Here is a 23,458-nt window from a genome sequence, read left to right as displayed (position 1 = left end):
CAGCAAAATGCTATGGAAACTATTTCACCAAGCATGCAAACAATCCTCCTTTCAAGTAAATTAAGCGGTTGTTCAAAACTATCACACTTGTGGCTGCCAACCTAGTTAGAGGTTTCTGCTTCCTCTCCTGTATCCTTTACCTCATTGCTCCCAATTCCTCTGATTCCCCTTCCAACTAGACATTAATGCTCCTTCAATTTGTGCTCTTTGAACTGTTTCCACAATTATTGCTTAACCAGTTCTATGTAAAAGAACCAACCTTTCAATGCAACAGTTACAAACCAGTTTATTACTGTCCCCTTACCAGATCATGCCTTCAAAGAGATTTTGGATGACAAGATGAGATTGAGTTACAGTGATCAGCAAAGTGACATGAGTCCATGCGAACTGTTAACAATGCAACAACACAACAGTTAGTGAAAACACTGACCCGTACACCTCGGCAAATACTGGCTAAAGGAGATAGTTAGGAGTTCACAGGGAAGACCAGTTCTAGTGATAATGCAAGAGATGTGTGCATACAGTATATCACAAGTTAGCTGCCTTTCTGAAGCAAGTACTGAAACTTTAACAGGTTTCCCCATCACTTACCTCCACCCAGAAAGTTTTAACATGCAGTTTAACATCTGATTTAATAAAACATACACCTTCAGCGTGAAAGCAGCAAAGAAATGTAAGCAACGTGATATTCTGTATATACATGTAACAGACATGTTAGAACTGTAACGATAAAATGGCAATGAACTACTTATGAAAGAGTTATGTTACACAGATGTAGATATCTCTCATAACAGAATACCAGTCCTCTTATGAAACATGAATATTCTCAGGATTAGTGAAAACACAGTGTTAATTTTTACACACATGGTCATTCCAACAGTTGTTCTCCTCAGTATTACTGTATGTACTTGGTGTTTATTCTGTAGCACCAGTGCACAATAAAGTGGTTTCCAAACAGTTTACCAGTAAAGATTCTACAATAAGTTTTATTTTCCAAAAAGTTTTAAATCAAGAACTGGTAGTTTTTCCATGAAACACCAACTTTAAGCACTCTAAATGTCCTACTTCTTTCGATCTGTTATCACACGTGTTTTCCTATGGCAGCCAGCATCTCCTTCCAGTTAAGGCAACTCAAGAAGGCTGAAAGGGGGTGTGCAAGAACTGCCTAAGGTTTCTGAAAATATTACCTGCTGGTTAATTAAAGCGTCTTTGGAGCAAAATTTTTAGTATGTGTACAGTGATACTGGAACACCACCTAAAACCAAATGGCTAATCTTGTCTGCCCAAACACTGTGTTGTGTGGCTTCCATCTTTTTACTGCAATTCTTAAGTGGTCACACGTTAATGTTTTCTGGGCAGGCACCAAGTTTTTCTGCCTTCTTTCCAGCAGGGGGAAAAAATCATGGAAAATTAATATATTTACCTTGTGCCAATCTGATGATAAGGATTTTTACTGCAGATTAGAAGATAAAGACCACCTCTCCTAGAAAAGCTGCATCTCCCTGTCAGACAAGTTCTCCCACACACAGTAATTTTTTTGAGTAAAAGTGGTTTTTTACATGCTCATACAGGGCTCAGCTAAGTACGAGTCTAGAATTAGCGTTCCTCAATGGTGAAGTGCTACCTAAAGCACTGTATACACAGAGGGGTTAACTGCATCCCCAGAGCTTTAGGAAATCTTTAAGGTTGTGCAGTGCCCTGACTGCTCAAGTTCTTTAAAGACAGAAGCTGCATTACTGTTTTGTGTTGCTTCTTATCATTCCTATATTAAAGGGGGGGGAGGGGGTGTCTGTGGGGTTTTGGGGGTTTCTTTTTAGGTGTTTTTTTGGTTTTGTTTTTTTTACCGATGATGTTACAAAATTAGGGTTTGGCCTATAAGAAAAAGGTTCACACTCTTTGATTAGCTACTATGATGTTTATTAGGTGGACAAATAACAGGAGATGAGAACACTGGTCTCTTTTAATGGATTAATGATCTATGGAGGCACAGCAGAGCAGAAGACCAGAACTGCTTTTAAATGTCACAGAATAAACCTTCCACATAGGGGTTAAGATCAAGTTCCCATCACAGTACTTCAGTGGGCCCTCTAAGTAAGTACGTACTAAGTAACACTTGAGTCACAAGAACCACTTCCCACCTATGCTGAACTGTTTGGCTTCAGACCGGGGAGACGCACACCCCTTTCTCCAGGAATCTCTTTCACACCAGCCTCTCACCAAGGGAAACGTATCAGGCTGTACATGCACAAGGCCTCTCCAGTGACAGCCTGCACTGACTGAAAGGCCACATCCCATAATATAACAACAAGCTGCAAAGTGAACAGATGCTGAACAGGCCAACATGATGTGATTTCACATTACTGTCTGTTTAAGTGCATTTTCCACACCCCTCTTCCAAGCTATTTTACAAGCATAGGGACACGACTGCTTCTAGTGACATTCATAACATGAGTGACCACAGCAAAGTGGGTAATACACACCATGTAAAACTGCAGACGATAATGTTTCTTCACTAAACTCAAAACAAACATGCAGAAGCCTGTAAAACAAAGCAAGTGTAGTTTGTACCATCTTATATTTCATTACACTGAACTATGATATACCAGTAATTCTCTTCCCTTGAAGCAGTTTTTAATCCCTCTGCTGCTAGGAGTGTTTGCTTGTATTCAGTTAAGTGTGCATATGGAATTATTCTCATCGGAGCACAAGATTTTGTTAACATCAGTAAAGAGCACCCATTTCATTATTTACAAGGTCCCATTGTAGACATCAATTTTTAGGGGAGAAGACCATCATCTTTAAAAAACACACAAAAACCAAGTCAACAAGTGGGTTTTGAAAAATTAGCAGAAATAACCAAAAGGAAAAGACCATCTTGCCCCTTTGCCCCAGACAGCCTTACAGCTGCACACAACACAAGCATGAAGTGCAGGTATGGGAGAATTCAACTGACTAAAAGAAACATTCTGGGTGGCTAAGACAGCATCTCTTCTCCACTAGGGCAACGTCCTGCACCAGCAGGGGTCAGAGGTCCTTAAAAGACCCTTAACCTTGGGGACAGCCCCTCAGTGACCCCACAATCCCAATGTGACAGCCACCACGGGGTTCTGCTACCTTCTGTCACCTGCTTTTGCTTATGACTGGCTTGTCTCATCTCTCCCCTCACCATCCTTCAGCTGGCACGAGGCATTAGCTCAGTTAGTTTCCTCAAGCCAAAGGCAACTGAAAAAGGTCAAGTCTTGCAAAGTCAGTTTCAAGTTTGCAATCTAAGCACAGAGTAGAATTTTTATCTGGTTTAAAAAAAAATAAATTAAGAGTAGACAGACTGACAGTTCATCGTGAAGATCAGGTTTCTTAATATATTTTACAAGTATTTGTAGCATAGCAGTCTCCTGTCCCTTAGGACAATCTGAGTCTTCAATTGATTTAATTTTATGCTAAAGTAATATCAACTGCATCGCTGAAAATACCATGGACATGTGTATCACAAAGCAATACCCACAAGACTGCCAGCTTACATCTTGTCTTCCTAGAGAAGAGGCTTTTAAATATTCTTTGGATAGTGAGGAAAATCTATCCATGAGGAAAGCATCTGAGTATCTTGCATTCAAAATAAACCTTCAGGCATTTTGAATAATCAGTTTAAAATACATTGGTAAATCTTATTGCTGTAGACCTACTAGAACACTTGCAAAATAAAGCATCGGCCCAGCACAGCAATTACACATATAAGTCATCCCCACAGACTGCCAAAATAGTGTTCATGTATTCCAGTACTAGAGCCCCACTTCCTCAGCGATCAAAATTACTTCATGCCAACTTCTCTTGAGCACTATTAGCTCAACTTCCTCCAAATAATCTACTTGTTTAGGCTGCTTTCTTACTCTCGGTGAACACAAAATTAATATTCATCTTTTCACAGGAAAAATGGAACCACAAACACCTCATTTCCTCAAACATCAAGAGGAAAAAGAAATTGAAAGTGCATAAAGCTGGGGAGAAATGATTTTTTTTTAAAAGAAATAAGCAAAGAAACAAATGCAGCACAAAGTTCTTTCATTTTTGAAATTTCCTACACTTACCCGTTAAATAGAGTGCAAAAGATATAAACCTGTGGTAACGAATTAGGAATTGAAGCTGTTCTCTTCTCTGAACAAACGTAGCAAAGTAATCAGCTACAGTCTCTCCGTAAAAGAAGTAGTTCACGCAGAGCAAAAAGTACCTACAACACACAATAACTAGAAGTTATTTTAACAAGATAGTATGTATTTAAGTGTCATTCTTAAAAAGAAAACAAACAAAAAACCACAATAAAACACACCACACAAAAGGAAAACCAGAAGGGAAGAAAAGATGTGATATAAATAAAATTCAAGTATAAACCCAGTCTTATACTTCTGGGTTGGTGTCTCCTCCGACAAGCCAATCTTTGTAATTAATTTTTTCTAAAGCAACTGCACTAGAAAAACAAACACAGCAGGATACAGTTGGAAAATTAATTTCACCCTTAACTACAGTATTGAATACTCCACACCTATGCAAGTCCTTTTCAGATATCCTAAAAGCAAAGAACAAGTACCTGCTATCATCGATACCAACACAAGAAATTCTGCATATGCTTCTCCTGTATCCTAATAAGGATGGTTTGTAATTTCTGCCTTACAAACAAGAAAAAAGGTACTTGCATAACGAAACCGCTGAGGTTGTAACACAGTGCATGTGACAGAGCTGAAGGATCTGAATGTAACTATACTTTTGCCATCTGGCCTGAAGATTCACATCTGAAAGAGTTACTGCTGCATCTCCTGCTCTACTCCACCATGCACTTTGCCTTTTAGCTTTCTTGACCGAGCGTTACTCTGACCGGGTTAAATCCATCAACTAACTAGTAAATGCAGGTATTACTACAACTCTTCCAAAACAATTTTGTGGGACTATGTTCATACCCAAAGTTCAACTGAGGTGAAACGTCACCTTCAGCCATCTCTTTTTGCAAGATCTTCAAAGAAATTCCCTTCAGCCAAAGCAGTCAGTATGCAGTAACGCTGTCACAGGTTTTCATGCAAGTTCAATTACTTGGCTTTCTAAAGTCACAATGGGATCCTCAAATACCAAGGCAGCACTCAGTAAAAACCAATAAATAGCAAATCCGAAATCACTAAGAGATGCACCTCTCTGGGCAACATACTCCTCAGCTTACTACCAAAGTCAGCCACAGAAGATAAAAACTTGTGATAAACTGGATCTCCAGCTAGTCTTCAAGCAATTGGTACTCATCCTTTTCCCCCTAATAGATGTTGACACTCATTTTGCAAGACTTCACATCTCTGAGCCAAACAGTTGATCTTCAGACTACTAACAGGACTCTCTCATCTCATTGAAATGTCTCAGTGGCCAGATGTTGGACTGAAAGGAACTCTGATGTTAACTAGTATAGCAATACAGGGGAGTTGATTGAGCTCCACATATGAAGGTGACAGTGGCCAACTGCCAAAGTAGACTAAGTGGTAGAGTGCCTATATTGTCCTCTAAACATTTTGGTAAGGCTGTAGAATCATTCATGCCTGAGCGCCGTAGCTGTAGATCCAGAAGCTATGGAATAAAGCAGACGGTAGATCATTCCCCTGGATAATCCAGGTGTGACCAGAGGGGAACCGATTAGCACTTACAGAAAAGCCAACAGCAGGAATCGACAACATTACACAGTAAAGTTGCTTCTAGAAGTGAAGAAGCGATGTGATAAGAGACAGGGAATAACACAGATATTTCAATTCCTTAAAAAAGACAAACCCAACACAAATCTGAAACAACACAACACAGGCCATGTCGAAGAATTGTGTCCTTAAGCACCTTAGAGACTACATGCGCCCAACACCTTCCCATAACACTAATGCTAATCAAAAGCTTTTCTTTTTCCTCCCAGAACTCAGAAGAGTTGATTTCCCCAGTTCTATCCAGCCCTATGTAAACTGGACATTGTCACAAGTATCTGGGATTTGCCAGAAAAATTAATCTTATGTTTTGCCTTTCAGAAGATCCCCCAACACTACATGTATGCTGTCCTGTGATTAAATGCATGATTGGAAAGGATTTAAAGCTTGTATGCTATTATTTCAATTCTCTGCGTGCGTGTAGAGGAGCTTTTAAGGTACCTGTTCTATTTATTACTTGTGCAAGGTTAACAGCCAATGTAAAAAAAAAAAAAAAGCAAAGCAGTTCAGGTAATACATATCAGGTGATTATTTGGCTATGCACATTTTTAGATAGCTTACACATGCTCAGTTCTGACTTAAAGCATATACACATGCATACATATATATATTTACATATATATGTATTTCTATCAAGGGAAAAATTGTGATAGTAAAAGGCCAACTAACTTGTCCAAGTTCAGAGGTGGAAGACAGCTACAGAATCCTGTATTAGAGACAGATGTCAAGTTTTGTGTGTGCACATGACATACAAAGCCATCATTCTGCCATGAGAGGACATGAGGAACATGAACATTTAAGTTTCCCATCCCTGCTTATTGATGTTCTTGCTTGCTACTCACCAGCTGAGGGATCTAAACCATGGTAAATCATACGAGTGGTAGACTCTGTAACCTATAGTAATGATTTCGTGGTAACACTTCACTTGGATGCTTAAGACCTAAAATAAGAAATAAAAAACTATGTGAAGATGCTGCAGTTGTTTCTTAAAGGCAGTAAGCAGTACTGCAACCTGCACTAAGGGGAGAAATTATTACAAATTCAAATTCCGCACAGCAAACAGACAGGTTCAAAGCAAAGTCCAAAGAAAACTAAAGCTCTGCTTTAAACCTCCCCCAAAACCCTCAGAATCACTAGGCATGCTGAGAAAAAAATACATGGGGCTACCTACAAGAATACACTCGTGAAACAAAGGAAAGCTGCTGACTTTTACAGTTCGGCAGCAACAGGTCGAAAGCCTTTCCTCTACGGAAGGCACTTCTACTCCTTTTGGCTAAGCTTCATCCTTAAATTTAGCTTAAGAAATATTTTCTAAGACCCAATGGAAAAAACTAGCTGTGCAACACAACTTGGACACCCAGGTCTTCCACTTGCAAGCATCTCATTAAGGGCAATTAGCATTGATGATTAGAAGCAAAGCTTACCTAACCCAGGTCTGAACACAACACCCTCCACCGTTTAATTTTGTTTTGCTGATCTCACTACTCCCATGCTTGCCCGTGCAAGTCTGGTAGTATGTCCTGTCAATCTTTGGGCTCCAAAGGACTCTCCACCAGTTTTGGCTAACCCACCGTCACCAAGCAGGTGGCCCTGCCCAGCTATCAAGTATTGCCAAACACAGGTCACAAGTAACCCTGTGCAGAGGCAGGGGTGAGAACCTGCCCACACCAGCTGCACACGCCAGGTGCCAGGCTTTGCAGTATTCTCTCACCACCTGCATCCATGAATAAATTTTGTCTTGCTCAACAGGTGAATGCAGTTTAAAACAGTCTTACACCACCTCGGCGAGTTAATTTTGAAGCTTCCCTTTCTCGTGCCCTTATGCTTGGCCTACATTATAAAACTGAAATGCTACGTGCAAGAGCAACGTTAAAGGATTGCACCTCACAGTGGAAAAGGACGCTGGGATCCAAAGGCATGGAAGTACCTGTTACCTTAGTAGCAGGCAAACATCAAACATGCCTCCACACTTTTTAGAGCAGTCTCAGGTTTTGTCTTCCAAACTTCACTAGATTACCCTTCTTACAAGAAAATACTCTGGGCATTTTCAGGCTCAGTATTAAGATTTGGTTTTAACATGACAACTCTTGTTTAAATGTAAAGTATTTGATTCCAGTAAAAAGTAATAATTCATGAACAAAACTGGTCTTTCCCTCCATTCTTTTTTACAAAGTCTCAAATGTCAACTGTACGACCTGTTTATCATATTAGAAGACAGCATTATTGCTTTGCAGTACAACAGAGGAAGAACATTATTCCATTTCTATGTTTCATTTATATATCTGTTTTCCAATGAAACAATAAATTACTACTTTATTATGTCATTCACCTGAAAATAGGAAATAAAACTCAGACTAATTCAGATGTAAAGGCTGCAGTGCAGACCATAATACTGGTGAAACAGCATTCCAGTTCTGAAGAAAATACAGGGGAAAAAGGGGAGATTATGACCTGCGGAAGAAGGGGCAGGCAACTCTGGAGGATGACAAGGATGTCATGAGGTTAAGCAGGGAGACAATCAGAAGGGCCAAAGCCCAGCTAGAACTTAGACTGGCTACTGCCAGACAACATAATTAAAATGTTTCTATACATGCATCAGCAATAAAAAGAGGACTAAGGAAAATCCCCATCCTTTACTGGATGTGGGGAGAGACATATCGACAAAGGATGAAGAAAAGGCTGGGGTAATTACTGCCTTCTTTGCCTCAGCCTTTAATAGTAAGACCAGTTGTTCTCCAGGTACGCAGCCCCCTGAGCTGGAAGACAGGGAGGGGGAGCAGAATGAAGCCACCATAATCCAAGGGGAAATGGTCAGTGACCTGCTACACCACTTCAACACACACACAAGTCTATGGGGCAGGATGGGACCACCGAGGGTACTGAGGGAGCTGGGGAAACACTCACTCAGCCACTTGCCATCATTTACCAGCAGACCTGGCGAAACAGGGAGGTTCCAGTAGAGCAGAGGTTACCAAATGTGATGTCCATCTACAGGAAGGGCCAGAAGGAGGGTCTGGGAAGCTACAGGCCTGTCAGCCTGACCTCAGTGCCAGGGATGATTATAGAGAAAATCACCCTCAGCGCCATCACACAGCATGTACAGGGCAACCAGGTGATCAGGCCCAAAGAGCAGGGTTTTATGAAAGGCAGGTCCTGCTTGATGAACCTGATCTTCTCCAGCAAGTGACCCACTTCGTGGATCAGGGAAAGGCTGTGGGTGCTGTCTACCTGGACTTCAGTAAAGCCTTTGACACCGTGTCCCACAGCATCTCCTGGGGAAACCGGCTGCTCGCGGCCTGTACGTGTGCGCTCCGGGCTGGGTAAAAGGCTGGCTGGCTGGCCGAGCCCAAAGGGGGGTGGGGAATGGAGCCACATCCAGCTGGCGGCCGGGCACACGTGGTGTTCCCCAGGGCTCAGCGCTGGGGCCGGTCCTGGTTCGTGTGATCTGGGTCTGTGATCTGGGCGAGGGGATCGAGTGCACCCCCAGCGAGTCTGCAGCCAACACCCGGCTGGGCAGGGGTGCTGATCTGCTGGAGGGCAGGAGGCTCTGCAGAGGGGTCTGGGCAGGCTGGATCCACGGGCCCAGGCCACTTGGATGAGGTTCCACAAGGCCGAGTGCCAGGTCCTGCCCTGGGGTCACACCGGCCCCACGCAGCGCTCCAGGCCGGGGCAGAGCGGCTGGGAAGTGCCTGGGGGGAAAGGGCCTGGGGGTGCTGGTGGGCAGCCGGCTGGGCATGAGCCAGCACCGTGCCCAGGTGGCCAGGAGGGCCAGCAGCATCCCGGCTTGTGTCAGCAACAGCGTGGCCAGCGGGACCAGGGCAGTGACCGTCCCCCTGCACTGGGCACGGGTGAGGCCGCCCCTGGAATCCTGTGTTCAGGTTTGGGCCCCTCGCTGCAGGAGGGACACTGAGGGGCTGGAGCGTGTCCAGAGACGGGCAGCGGGGCTGGGGAAGGGGCTGGGGCACAAGTGTTGTGAGGGGCGGCTGAGGGAGCCGGGGTGTTTAGCCTGGAGAAAAGGAGCCTGGGGGGGCTTATCGCTCTCTGCGACTGCCTGACAGGAGGCTGTAGGCGGGTGGGGGTCGGTCTCTCATCCCAAGTAACAAGTGACAAGACAAGGGGAAACAGCCTCAAGTTGTGCCAGGGGAGGTTTAGACTGGGTGCTAAGAAAAATTTCTTCATCAAAAGGGCTGTCAAGCATGCGAAAAGGCTGCTCAGGGAAGTGGTCGAGTCTCCATCTCTGGAGGTATTTAACAGATGTGTAGATGTGGTGTTTGGGGACACGGTTGAGTAATGGACTTAGCAGTGCTGGATTAACGATTGGACCTGATGATCTTAAAGGTCTTTTCCAACCAAAATGATTCTATAAATACAACTGAAAAGGTGTTTCACAAAACAGTAGAAAAAGCACATTTTGACAGTTAAATGAACTTAAGAGTGAAATATCAAAGCAGTTACCCAGAAGTACCAATTTCAGTGTTTCAGAAGCCACATCCCTGCCTGTTACTTGCCACAAGTGGTTATGACACTTGAAACATTGTTCAGTAAAAATACCAGCAATAAAAATGATGGAAAGAAGCAATAAAGGCTGGCCGGGTATGTAGGGCATATTATTATTATTTCACTTCATGACATAAAAACGCACTTTATCTCTGTATGGGATGGGACCTAGCCCCATTCTACAAATAAGCCCAAGGCTGCAAGGCAGCCCCATAGAGAAGCAGAGAATTAATGGAGCATGCTTGAGGAAAGCCTTTAAGTGCCGGTCACAGAGAGCAAACCAGAGCTGCCTGCTTTCCTCAGCCTCAAACATGACTCTCTTGTGTCTTCATGGTTTTTTGTTTTGGGGTTGTTTTTTCGGGGGGGGGGGGGGGGGGGGGGGAAGGTTGGTGTTGTTCATTTCTTGGGGTTTTTTGAACAAACCTCAAAAAACATAACAGTAGGTGATGGGAACCAGACAAGGAAACGGATGACAGTAGTTTAGTTAACTTCAAGGCAACAATTGTTCAACTTCTTAGTTACCTTCATTCCTACTTTTAAAAAAAATTAATTATAGCATAGAAGAAGTCCTTAATCCACAAGGCCCAGTTGTGAATCTGTCCAGTGTTTTTCAAAGGCATTTACATTTAGACAAATAAGAGACAAATTGCTCTTAGCTGTCTGTTCGGTTTGCTTCCAGCTGTCTTAGGCACAATGAACAAAGAAATCAAGTAATTCTTGCACGGTAGAATGCATTTAAACAAACTTACCAGAAGCATCAGCATAAACGATCCCAGGTATATGATCAGAAAAAACACAGAAATCATAGCTAGAGTGAGAATTCCACGAATCCACCAATTTTTCCATCTATTAAAAAAAAAAAAAAAAAGAGAAAAAACCCCAAGCAGTTATAAAAGAAAATAAAAGCCACTTCCTTTACTAACTAGAGATTAAAGTGTATCAGAAACAGTGGGAGTTCCGTAAATTTTCACATTTAATAAAACACACAGCAAGAACCACAGATTCAACCAACTATCTAACTAAACAGGATACACAGTAAAAGAAATAAAAGTTAGTCACTTGTCTTATTCCCCCATGCTCCACACCCCCCCCAAACATCACTTGCAATTCAACCGATCAACCCCATATTGAAGATGCTGTGAAAATACATCAGGACGCTCAAAAAGCATCACATAATCAGCAAGACTGACAAGGGCCCAGCCATGTCAAGGCTTACATATGAAAGAAAGGCTGCCAAGTAAAAAGCATACAAATCTTTGAGGAGTAAGAGACCAAAATAATAAAAAAAAAAAAAAACCACAAAAAAAAACAGGTGATCACCAGCTTTCTGTAACAGCAAAGTAGCTATTTTTGCCAGATAGATGGTTATCTGCTGACAGCAGTCCTGTGTTCTCGTGAGCACTGGAATGAGGACAGGAAAACATGTGACAATGAGGGGTGATGGGTCAAATTAGTTCTACTATTTTCCCCTTGTAGACCTTTGCAGCTGTTTGTGGCTACCTAAGGAAAGCAGAACAGACTAAGGAAAGCAGAATAGAAATTCCTGATACCATAAAATCATTTTGGTTGGAAAAGACCTTTAAGATCATCAGGTCCAACTGTTAACCCAGCACTGCCAAGTCCACCACTAAACCATGTCCCTAAGCACCACATCTACACATCTTTCAAATACCTCCAGGGGCGGTGACTCAACCACTTCCTTGGGAAGCCTGGTCCAATGCTTGACAACACTTTTGGTGAAGAAACTTTTTCTAATACCCAACCTAAACCTCCCTTGGTGCAACTTGAGGACACTTCCACTTGTCCTATTGCTTATTACTTGGGAAAAGAGACCAACCCCCACCTGCCTACAACCTCCTTTCAGGTAGTTGCAGAGAAAAAAAAGGTCTCCCCTGAGCCTCCTCTCCAGGATAAACAGCCCCAGTTCCCTCAGCTGCTCCTCGTAACGCTTGTTCTTTAGACTCTATCAGCTTTGTTGCCTGTCTCTGGACACACTCCAGCACTTCATGTCTTTCTTGTAATGAGGGGCCCAAAACTGAGCACAATATTTGAGGTGCATGCTTGGGGAAGTCTTCTCCAACTCGGAAGTCTTTGCTGGATGGTTGGGGTTTTTTTTGGGAAATTTTAGTAGTTTCTAGAGTAATCAAAATGTTGTTTCTCACACTCCCTACACCCCCAACCCCCTGCCCCCAATGGCCAGTATCGGGAAAAATCAAGAGCCTAGCTCATTTTAAAAAAGAATGTTAAAAACTCTCATCATATGCTTCGCTCTGCCATGGAAGTGTTTCTAGTTATCAACAGTCTGTATTTTATTGTTCATATTACTTCTCAGTAAGTTTTCTCCTTTTTTGCCTATATTTTTCCTTTCAATAATTTTGCCTCTAAAAGTACACCAAGTCAACTAATCACAAGTTACTGCTAAACACAAGAATCCCTACCATAGCTTAAAGAAATTCTTTCTGATGTTTTGCTTTGTATTGGTCTTGTGTTTCACTGCTGCATCAGGATATACATCTGATTGAGAAGACACTTAGTTTTGTGTCATACTCCACTTTTAATGTAAACTTCAACTATTATTAATTTGATTTTCAAGGATGTTATTCATCAGCAAGTTAATAAAGCTAAACCCACTAATTGGATTTGCCTTAAGTATCAGAACAAAGGCACAACAGGCTTTATCACAACAGATGCTTTACATTCCTCTGTGATGTGGGTTATAGGGTAGCAGCTCACTCCTAGAGGCGTATCTACGATGAGCAAGACTCGTTTACAAGAACTCAGCGTCCCTTAAGAATAATGTTAAAATACCACAGAGTATCTTGAGGGTGTTGACAAGCACAGCACTGGAAAGGCAGCTTCAGTAAGACAGGCAACAAGCTCCATAATCTAGGAAGCCACCTGACAAGTTTATTTTATCTTAACTCTCCACTGGAAAGTTATGGATACTATTGCCTCTGAAGTCTAAACACAAAGAGAAACAATATTTCTCAGACTTCCAGTGCAACGCACTCACATAGGGTATTGTGACACCAGCTTTGGTGGGCCTGCCAGTTACTAAACTAACAGGTGATTTAAGACTATTATTCATAAAACACCATGAATTTAATTTTGCACTCAAAGCACCCTTGTGCACCTTTGTGCAAATACTCCAATAAAGAATTTCAATCATGTGAAACAGGAAAGGTTTTGCCTGTGCCCCTTATGAGGTATCACTGTGCAAGTGCCCTTTGAAACAAGCCTGAAGACTTCCACAACATTCAACATGGTAGGAGAACTTTGAAAGCGATAGGAACTAGATGCTCCTTTCAGTAGTGGTGTGGCAGTAGTAAACATCACATGCTGCTCGCAGCTGGTGCCGTTTAGAAACATGCTTTTTGACACCTGGGAAAAATACGTTTGTATATAGCTCCCAGACGTCACAACAGAAACAAACAACACCTTAGAAGAGCATCAAGTCAAAAAAATGTACTTTCACGCTGCTATTGGAAGATGTCTGCTGGAGATCAATTTTTTTACAAAGACTTCAAAATTTTTAATTGTAGCCCAGATTGGAGGTCCTTCTTTGGACTCCTGCAAGACCTAAGTTGCATCTAAAATATATGTTGTATGTTGCTTGGTTTGTTACATTGAGCATAAGGTAGGCACGATACACACATTCATTTTACCAGGTAGTTTTTTGGTATGTGATCTATCACCCTCCTAAATGCTCTTTCATTGCACTAGTGAAAAAAAGGTAATGTGAATTGCCACCTCCAAAAGGGTGTGACTGACCAAGTGTTGTAAAGGGACTGTATAAAAAATTATAGTAGGGACTTTATTCATTAGCCTCCATGAATATGCAGGTCCCCACCATTATCTGTCTATTGATACACATACACAAACACCCTCACACATTTGCTAACCATTAAGCTCCTGTGAACAGGGGTTGGAAACAGAAACCTAGGTTTGAAAAGAGGCAGCAGGAAAAAATTAAATGTTGCTTTAAAAGGTATGGAAATACAAGCTATATTGTATTTAACTGTCAGTAAAAAATATTTAGAAGTGGAAATGCTGTCACAAAAAGCTAGCAAAGTTCACCCAGAGAATTGACACTTCTTCCCTTTTCATTTATACACAAATACCTCCTAACCTTGGACATAGGAAATTAGTTTCTTATAACCCTCAGTAACAGCTATTCTGACTATTCTTTAGCCCCTTCTATTGCAATGCTCAGACTGAGCAAATATTTAAGCAAATATTTAAGCAAATTGTAGCGAAACATCGCAGTGGTTTACTTAGAAATGCATGCCATGGGCAACCTTCAGGTATATGCAAAAAATATCACACTGAAGGGACTATCAAAGCACAAATAAATTAATGACATCCACTAAAAATTTATCCTTCAGTTTTCATGTGTATCATATAAAAATTGAAACTGCAGTATAATCTGTAAAAATTAAAACTGCAACATAATTTGTAAGAATTTTAGCCAGCAGCTATTAAATTTGAGAGCTGTTTTTTTACTATACCTGGCAGATAAGCCCGACAAAGCCCTTTTGAGGATTTCTGGAGTGCTGTCTGTCGGTGGAGGAACATCGGGAACATCTGAATCAATTCTAAGATCCAACTCGCCAAGTCTTTCTTCCAAATCCACTTCCTATGACCAAAAAAACCCAACACAACATGCAAGATTAATTATTAGTTATGTCAGAAAACAGCATTCAGAGCCATAAACCTGTATTTAGGACCCAATAATACCTACATTACCTTCTAAAAAGACAACGGTGTACTAGTGACACCGTAGATGCTGTAGGAGACAAATGTATGCCAATAAATGTTTATACGCAGGCCAGTACTCAGATGTTGTGATGTTACCTGCTGTACTCAAGAAACCTCATATTCTAGGCACTTTTTCAACCCACATGCGTAAGCGTGAATTTATATGCTTCTAGAAATACTGCAGCTGACACAGAACACAGGAGTTTAACAGAAAGCTCTAACCTTCTAACACATTCCTTCACCTGCATCTCAAACTAACCCTTTATGGAATAAGGAGAAGGGTCTTCTAGAGTTGTAATGTCACATTAAGAATAAAAGAGGAAACTGAATGCATGAAAAAACCCAGTGCCTTTGCACAATGAAAAGAGGTTGCTGGCACAGTCTCATACATAGATCCACTAGGACTTGAACCCTTCAGCTTGAAAAGAACAATCCAAAACCAAACTGTGACGTGACCAAGTGTCCTATGGACACAGTATTACTCAGAATAATTTTTTGTATGACTCCAACACTGCAGTTGTTTCTTCAGTATTCACTAACGACCACTCAGGAAGACATCACCTAGACACTGTGTCTAACCCAAATGCAAAATAAGCAGTGTATATTTTGGTGACAACATACAAATTGTCACCAACGGTCAGAGTAGACTGTTAAGACTATTTTTCCCTCAGTTAAAGCTGGCACTAAGGGTGCTGATGACTGGCTTCACTCGTTCCAGTGTTACAGACACCACAACCCTGCGGAGCCAGGTGGCTTCGCTCGGCCACGGTGCAGCAGTAAGGCTGGGTGCTGTCTCTGGTGCAGTGTCTGGCTCTCCTGAGACCTAAACTTCTTCCTGACCCCCCGGCTTGCCTCACCTCCTTACAATTCCGAACAGCTTCCAGCCTGCCCTGCCACCTCAGGTTCATCGGTTCTTAACAGTTCTGGGGACTGTGTAGCAACTGTGCTTGAAAACCTTGTTCACCACCGCTATACTGCTCTTTCTGCCTCCCTCTATTCCCAACTCCTTCATCACTGGCCATAGCTCTTTCTCCTTCATCTGCATGAACATGACTGTTTTCTTTCCTACCTTTCCTTAATAATACTGCTTTCTTCCCTTGTTCTGAGTATTTGTGGCATTTTGGCAGCCAGGAGGTGCGCCTCCTCCCTCTCACCCCTCCGTGAGCCACCACAGAACCCGGGCAGCTCACAACCCCCCCCATCCCACGTTAGCCCCTTCATACCGCCTTTCCCTCGCCATCCGTGGGCCTTTTCCAGGAAGCCACCCTTCAGTGCAAACCCCTGCCTCAGCGACACCTCTGTGAGCAGCACAGTGGGAAGGGTGAGCCCTTCCCACACGGTAACCGAGGGCTGAGCCCTGCCCAGCGCCGCCGGGGTCCCGCCGGGGGTCGCGCCGCGGGCGGCCGGGAGCTGGCCATGGTGCTGCAGGGCGCCCCCCGCCGCCCCCACCCCGCTCCAGGGGCAGCGGGCCCAGGCCAAGCACCAGCCTTTTCCCTTTAAAATGCTTTTTAGAAGCAGAGACCGGCAGCTGGCACTATACACACGCGCATGGGAAACGGGTAACCACAGGGAAAGTCATTCTCTTCTTTCACACGTCAGCCCTGCGTTTCTCTCATTCGCTTTGTGTACCACGCACGCGCCCGAGATCCATTTCTTGAATGGATTTTACATCATTCACATCTTGGAAAAACATGGTGAATGCTTTCCCTGTTCCTTGAAAACCCACAGCTGAATAACTATTAGACAGATATTGTCTACAATTAATAGGAAAAGAGCAAATACACTAACTGCAGTCCAAACTTCATAAAGTCTGTAGAACAACTGGAAAAGCACATAAATAAATAAATACTGTGCTTGCAACCTCTGTTTCTCATAGTGCTGTACCACAGCTTAGGAAATCAACCACAGATGTGATTGCCGGGGATCACAGGTCTCTCCCAAAGCCATGTTCCAACTGAGGCGCAGCAAGCTCTCTGTACGGCTCCAGAAGATGCTGCTCACTGTGTATATGATGGGTAGGGGCAGTAACCCTGGCCCTAAGACCATGACTTAGTGTCTTTAATATTAATCCCTGCTTGCACATGGCTGAGATATTCTCTCTTTTTAGCACTCAGAACTCAGAAAACGCCCAAACTTTTTTTTTTTTTTGGCTTTTGGTATCACAGAAAATGTTTCCATATTCAAACAGTGTTTAAAGGTTAAAACAAAATATAAAATCATACTTAGTTTTACCCCTCTGATATTTAACATATAACTGTCACTCATGCACCTCATTAGAAGCAATGTTTTAGAGTTGCTACTTGAAACACCTGAATTCACAGGTGCATGGCATTTTTCAGAGTATCTGAACACCTTGGAGGAGTCTGTGCTTCTCTGATGTGGTTTTCAGTAGCTCATGGTTCACGCTGCCCCTACTGGAAGCTTGGCTGGTGCAACCTGCAAGTTGCATAGAACCTGGTGCATTTTTTAACTTTAGACTGCTACAATAACCAGTGGGAGACAAACCCCCAACCATTTTCAACTTCTCTTTGTAACATACCTCAAAAATTACCTTAAATACCTTATTTTCCAGTTAATTGCTAAAATGGCCACAACCATTTCCTGGGTAAGGCATTTAATGGGCTAAGTCAGAAGCCAAAGAGGAAGTCGTTCATAATTGTCTTCTGCATCATGAAATGCTCAAAGAACCCCATCACTGGGGGACAAGTCTTTCTTGCTAATTGTTTTCTCAATTATTTTACATGATTGATTATAAACATTCCAGTTTATAGCCATGAAAAACAGCAATCACTATGGAAGGCAGCACTAAGTTAATCACTATCAAAGTGCTCAAAAGAAAAAAAACAAAACAAATCAAGAGTCTTGCTACTTCAGCTTGACCTTCTAGAAGCAGTTTTGGAGTTCAGTATAAAACTACGCAGCCCTTCCTTCTGCTGCTCTTCAGGTCTGGGATTTGGCCAAGCTGAACACACAGTAACAAGGACCTGCGAGGGGCATTAATTGAAATACCGTGGGTTTTATACCATGAGCAGGTATTCACTAGGTTTTCGAAAGTTAATTGAAAACAGCAGAAGCTGTACTGTCCTAAGCAACTAAGACACCTTTCAACCCCAACGCCAAATTAAATGTTTGATCTGAGGTGTTTTAATTTCTTTCTGGAGTTTTCAAACTGCAGGTGACAAAGCCTTTTACACGCAGACTGTGTGCCACTCCCATCTCCCTGATGCACATCCCAAGTGTCTGTAACAGATAGATGTTGCTATGAGGTCACTGCTGTGTTACTCTTCATTTGAAAGCACATGTTCTTTGAACAGAACCTATCTGATCAGATCATAGAATAGAAGTCCAACAATGCTGAGATGATGCAGGCCTAACAAGTATGGGGAAGAAGGCAAACCTGGCAGTTACTCACGTGCTACAAATACCTCAGCACATAATAAACACGCCTATCCGACCACTACAACACTCACTGGTTTTCGTCATTTCCACAGTACCCCAAGACAAAGCTTTGTTTATTTATTTGTAGGGTTTGGGTTTGATTTTGGTGTTCTTAAAGACAAGACCTTCATCCTTAAGCTAAATCTTCTGTACAGGACCACAAACACTTGGCTATACAAAGGAGGAACTCCAACAGTCAAGATTCACATGGATGGACTGTTCATCAACAGTCAATCCACATGGATTTCTGCTTGACAACACCTACCAGGATACAGCTGTGTGTCATGCTGAAAAAAACAGACAAGTCAACCTTGCAGCATCTAAAAGGACATATGCATCGGAATTGCTGTTTTGTACCACATGTCCTCCACTACAATTAACACGTGCTGAGTGAACCACGCACAAGAATTATTCTAGTTACAAAGGCACTTGCAATGTTTTGCTTGTACAGCATTTTTTTCAAGACACAATAAGGAACTCCCAAGTAGACAGCAGCCACGTTTTTCTTGGAAGATGCAGCATCTATATGAAGAGCAACTGGGAAGACAAAGACATTTTCCAACAGCTTACGTGAAAAAAAGTTAGCAAGCAAAAAAATTTAATTATTGTCATTGTACTTGTATAAGCATTACTTAAAGGAAGTTTCCTCCTCCAGCTTTGACCTTTCTGCAGTCTCTCTCACAAGTTTTACAATGAAGTCAATAGTTCAGTTGGATCACATTGTAGCATATTTAATTAATGTACCTTGATACCTTCCTCTGCAGTCCAGATAGCAAAGTGTCAGAAGATCCTGAATAATGAAACCTTTTTTTCCAAACTGTTAAAGCCTGACATATGCAGAAACACAAGTGAGAAAAGCACACACACTGAATTGAACACTGAAACCTACAGAACCTTTACTATCTGCATTAGTACTACTTCACCATCACTTCCAAGAAAATAGAGGTTTGGAAATAGTCAGCCCTTATTATTATTATCATGCCTACAGCAGACAGCATAGAGGTCAGACTTCACTGCAAAAATTTAACAGATCCATTTTCTGGGTATTCCAAAAGACCTAAGTCAAATGAACTAAGCGATCCCTGACAGACTTCCACCATAACTCCTACTGCCATCAGTTATTTATCTTGTTTTAGTAACAAATAATAAATAACAACCCTAGGTGAACAGGCACTTGTTCCCAGGGCCAGCAATGCAACACGATTCCACCACCCTTTCCCTGCCTTACTCCAAGAACTCTGCACAGTACAAAGAGGAATAACTGTGTGATTACTTCCAGGGTACGCTGAATTTTTTGGAAGCATTTTAAAGCAGTGTGGCTTGTTTTTTAGTAAAGAATGCAGACAATAAGAATTTTAAAAGAAGCATGAACACACGCAGGTCCAACTGTAAAACTTTAACTGACCTATACAAAGTATTTGAATGCCAATAGTTTCTCTTGCTCCCAAAGGCCGCAGAGTATTTATGAAGGCGCTCTGACAAGACATTCTTAGGAAAAGAGCATCCAGGGCAAGCAGCAGCAAATACAAAAGGGACAACAACAACAACAAAAAAGTCACTCCTGCATGTCACAGGGCAATGCAAAGAAACAATAAACTTGTGAAATCGCAGAGCCCTACAGGGCAAAGGCATGTTCATAGAAATTTTTCAAAAAGTCATCAGCTCAACAAGCTAGTGAGCAACATAAGACACTGAAACCTGCAGTGCTTGAGAACTTCAGGAAGAAGCTTCACAAAGGGCATACCATATTCCTTCATACAAACTCAAAGAAGTGAACTTTTATTTGAAATTATATGGGCATAGAAATAGCTACCAGTTGTTTCCAGTTAGTGGTAAAAAAAAATATGCAAATGGGGGGCAGGGGGGAAGAGCTTCACTTAAATTCAGTGGGAAATTAGCATCTATAGACATCGTAAGCATAACGTGAAAAGTATCAGATTACATACTGAAAACAAGACTCAAAGTACAAAAGATAAAACTGTCCAGGTGTATTTAGTGTCTCAGGAGCTCTTCAGAAAACACAGAGCGCTTCTCCACTTTGGCACGAATCTGGAGGTCTGAATTAATTGGGTCAACACATCAACAAGAGCAGAAGCAGCACAAAGCAGTTACCATATAAAAGGAGACAACCAAGTTCTCTCCTTCATTACAAGTGAGGAAGAGGGTGATGTCTCTGAGCTGCATACTAGGAAGCAGTGGAAACCCACCACATCACGGCCATCCTGAGTGGTTGTGAACAAAAGAACAAGCTTTGGGTCCAAGTAGGCAATTAATACACCCATAATATGTCATCTCAAAATAACCAAAGAACAACAAGCTATCCACTTGTTGTAAAGGTCAGGCAAGAGGTAGAGCAGAAAGATAACCATCTAAGAAGGCATATAACATGGTATCTGTGAATGCAGATGACCAGATGCTTCCCATCAAATCACCTAACAGCAGACGATGTCTGCTCTAGAACAGAGACCCAGGCTATGACCTACTGATAGAAAAGCCAGTACAAAATGCTGGTATATCCTTACAGTTACCTTACAGTTATATAAAGCACTAAAGACAGCTTTACATGTAAAACCAATCCTTAACGTTGCTTGTGAGCCACGACATCGGGGCAGAGCATGCGCGTGGCAGACAGGATGAACAACTCTATTGGGAACAAGGAGGGTCCCCTAAATAATCCATCAAAAAGTCTTCTGTGTGGTGGAAAAGGCTTTCCATACCTAACAGTTCAAGCCATCATTGCAAATGTGTGCATCTTGAAATTTATCTCCTGTAACCAACACCCTAGCTGTATACATAACAGCAGAGTCCTTTCTGCTCAACATCACCTGCAACTGGACGAAACACTAGGCTGTCAAGCAGATAAAGTAAAAACCTAAAGTAGACCTACAGGCAAGAACAGCATTTTCCTCTCTGGAAATCATGCAAGTAAACCAAGAATAATATTAGTGAGTTTTAGCTGCACCCTTCTGAGGTCTGGAGAGCAGAGGCTTTGAACGGGAAGAACTCTCTGAAGGCAACTCCCTGCACACCTCAGAGATGAGCTTAGCCTACAAAATAAAGCAAACCTGAACAACTCCACAGAAAAACTACTTTTTAAGCGCACAACCAGTCGGGTTTAAAGGTTAATTCTCATCTACAGAGAAACACACTCTGCGCAGCTGTGGTCTAAATGTACCTTGTTTGATGACAGCTCTCAGCGCAGCTCAGCACTACACATTTTCAAGTTCACTGGCTTCGGGTTCACGCAACCAAAGTGCAGAATCAAAAGCAACTGTTGAGTTTCAGTTTCAGGGCGCGTTTCCCTTGCCACGGCGCCCGGGGCAGACGCCACGCTCCCCAACTTCCACATCCACCTAGGATTAAACAGGCACCAACCCCAGCACCCTCCACCGCGTACTGCACACTTAATTTAGCAATCAGAATGCTCCTTTTTTTAAATTATTATTATTCCAGTTACCAACATGAGAACGTCGCTTTCATTTTATTCAGACAATTAGCAAGCGGGACGCGCTTTGCTTTTGTGGGGATAAGCCTTAACGCCGCGGCAAACAAAAGAACAGCGCGGTGGCTGTTTTGCCGCTATAATGAACCCGATGCACAGACTTGGCAATGGAAAACCTCCTGCCTGAGCAGAAACGCCGCACGGTACGGCCTGCGGGGCCGGGCCGGGTGCCTGTCGCCTACCGGCCGTGAAGCAGGCGCACGGCGGGCGGCGCTGGCACGGCCTGTACCCGGCGCCCCCTCCACAGGCGGGACCGCGCCCCCCGCCCGCCCCGGCCGGGCCCGCCGCAGCGCGCCGCCCGCAGCCCAGCGGGGTGCCCCGGCCCGGCCCGCGGCGGGGCAGGACACGCGTGGGCCCCTCGCCCCCGCGCACCGGGCGGGGGGCGGCGCTGCCCCCGCGGGCGCCACCGGCGGAGTCACGGCGCCGAGGCTGGGCCCGCCGAGCCGCCAGCGGGGGCAGCGCCGCCCCCCGCCCGCGCACCTGCCCCAGCGGCCGCCAGCGGCCCCCGCCCGCCCGCCCTCACCTTGTCGCTCCCCGCCTCCGCCGCCTCCTCCTCCTCCTCCTCCTCCTCCTCCTCGGCGGCCGCCCGCCGCCGCCGCCGCGCCGACATCGCGCCGCGGGAGCTCAGCGCCCACCCGGCGGCGACCGGGAGCAGGCGGGGCCGGGCTGATCCGGACGGGCAGGGCGCGGAGGCCGCACCGCCGAGCCCGGCCGCCGCCGCCGCCGCCGCCGCCGCCTCCTCCTCCTCCTTCCCGCCTGAAGCGGCTGGCGCTGTACCCCCTCCCCGGGGAGGGGGCGCTCTCACGGCGGACGCCGCCGCCACGGCTCGGGGCCGCAGCCGGACCCCACCGCCCCGGCAGCGGAGAAACGCCCGCGTCCCCGCGGCGGCGGCGGCGGCAGGGCAGGGGGCGGGGCCGCGGGCCCAGGTGAGCCCGACGCTCCTCCCCCGCACTGGGCCCCGCCGCCGGCCGGCGCAGGGGGCGGGGCGGGGCCGCGCCAGGAGGCTGGTGGCGCGGCGAGGGGGGTGACCGGCTCGGCTCGGCCCGGCCCGGCCCGATCCGGCCCGGCCCTGTCCCCGCCCGCTGCAGCCAGGGGCCGGGGGGCCGGTACGCTGGGCCGCCGCTACCGCGGCGCACGCCAGGGCCACCCCCCCGCACACACACCGTGCCCCCTCCCCCCAACCCCCGCACCGCCGTGCCCCCAGGGCGCTTTCTCCTGGGTGTTGGCGTGGTGACATCCCCGGGGAGCCAGGGCAGGCATCCCCACACCGCCCCGGCACCAGCTCTGCGTGGGCACCCGCGGACACGGGTGCTGCAGCCGCAGGGGCATGGCTGGCTGTGGAGCGCTTTGCTTCCCTCTGGGGTACTTACGTCCACTTGCCCTCTGTCCATTTAAAAAGTGCCTCCAGCCTGTGCAGGAATGCAAAGCACCTGCCTGGGTGTTCGCAGCCCAGAAAAAGGCTCTGCACAGGCAGTTACATCTGCCTGCCAGCTCCATCATCCTCACCAAAGGAGCCGCTGCTTTGCTACAGAGGCTGCCCCAGGACAGGGCG

The 23,458-nt window shown here is 44.6% G+C and overlaps 1 protein-coding gene across 1 annotated transcript in view; it reads right to left on the bottom strand.

Annotated features, from left to right (window-relative positions):
- Positions 1-22,801, bottom strand: part of CDS1 (CDP-diacylglycerol synthase 1) — a 32,480-nt gene extending 9,679 nt beyond the window's left edge. Inside the window, exons 1-7 of the mRNA XM_056326539.1 lie at positions 22,430-22,801; positions 14,717-14,844; positions 10,958-11,054; positions 6,554-6,651; positions 4,083-4,222; positions 2,481-2,539; positions 305-387 (exon numbers count right to left, since the gene is read on the bottom strand). Coding sequence (XP_056182514.1) covers positions 305-387; positions 2,481-2,539; positions 4,083-4,222; positions 6,554-6,651; positions 10,958-11,054; positions 14,717-14,844; positions 22,430-22,516 — 692 coding nt within the window. The 5' untranslated portion in view covers positions 22,517-22,801. The remainder of the gene's footprint in view (positions 1-304; positions 388-2,480; positions 2,540-4,082; positions 4,223-6,553; positions 6,652-10,957; positions 11,055-14,716; positions 14,845-22,429) is intronic.
- Positions 22,802-23,458: the final 657 nt, after the last annotated feature.

The sequence above is a fragment of the Falco biarmicus genome, chromosome 1 (genome assembly GCF_023638135.1).
Source record: "Falco biarmicus isolate bFalBia1 chromosome 1, bFalBia1.pri, whole genome shotgun sequence".
In the NCBI taxonomy this organism is placed as follows: domain Eukaryota; kingdom Metazoa; phylum Chordata; class Aves; order Falconiformes; family Falconidae; genus Falco; species Falco biarmicus.
This window is presented reverse-complemented; position numbering and strand designations above follow the sequence as displayed.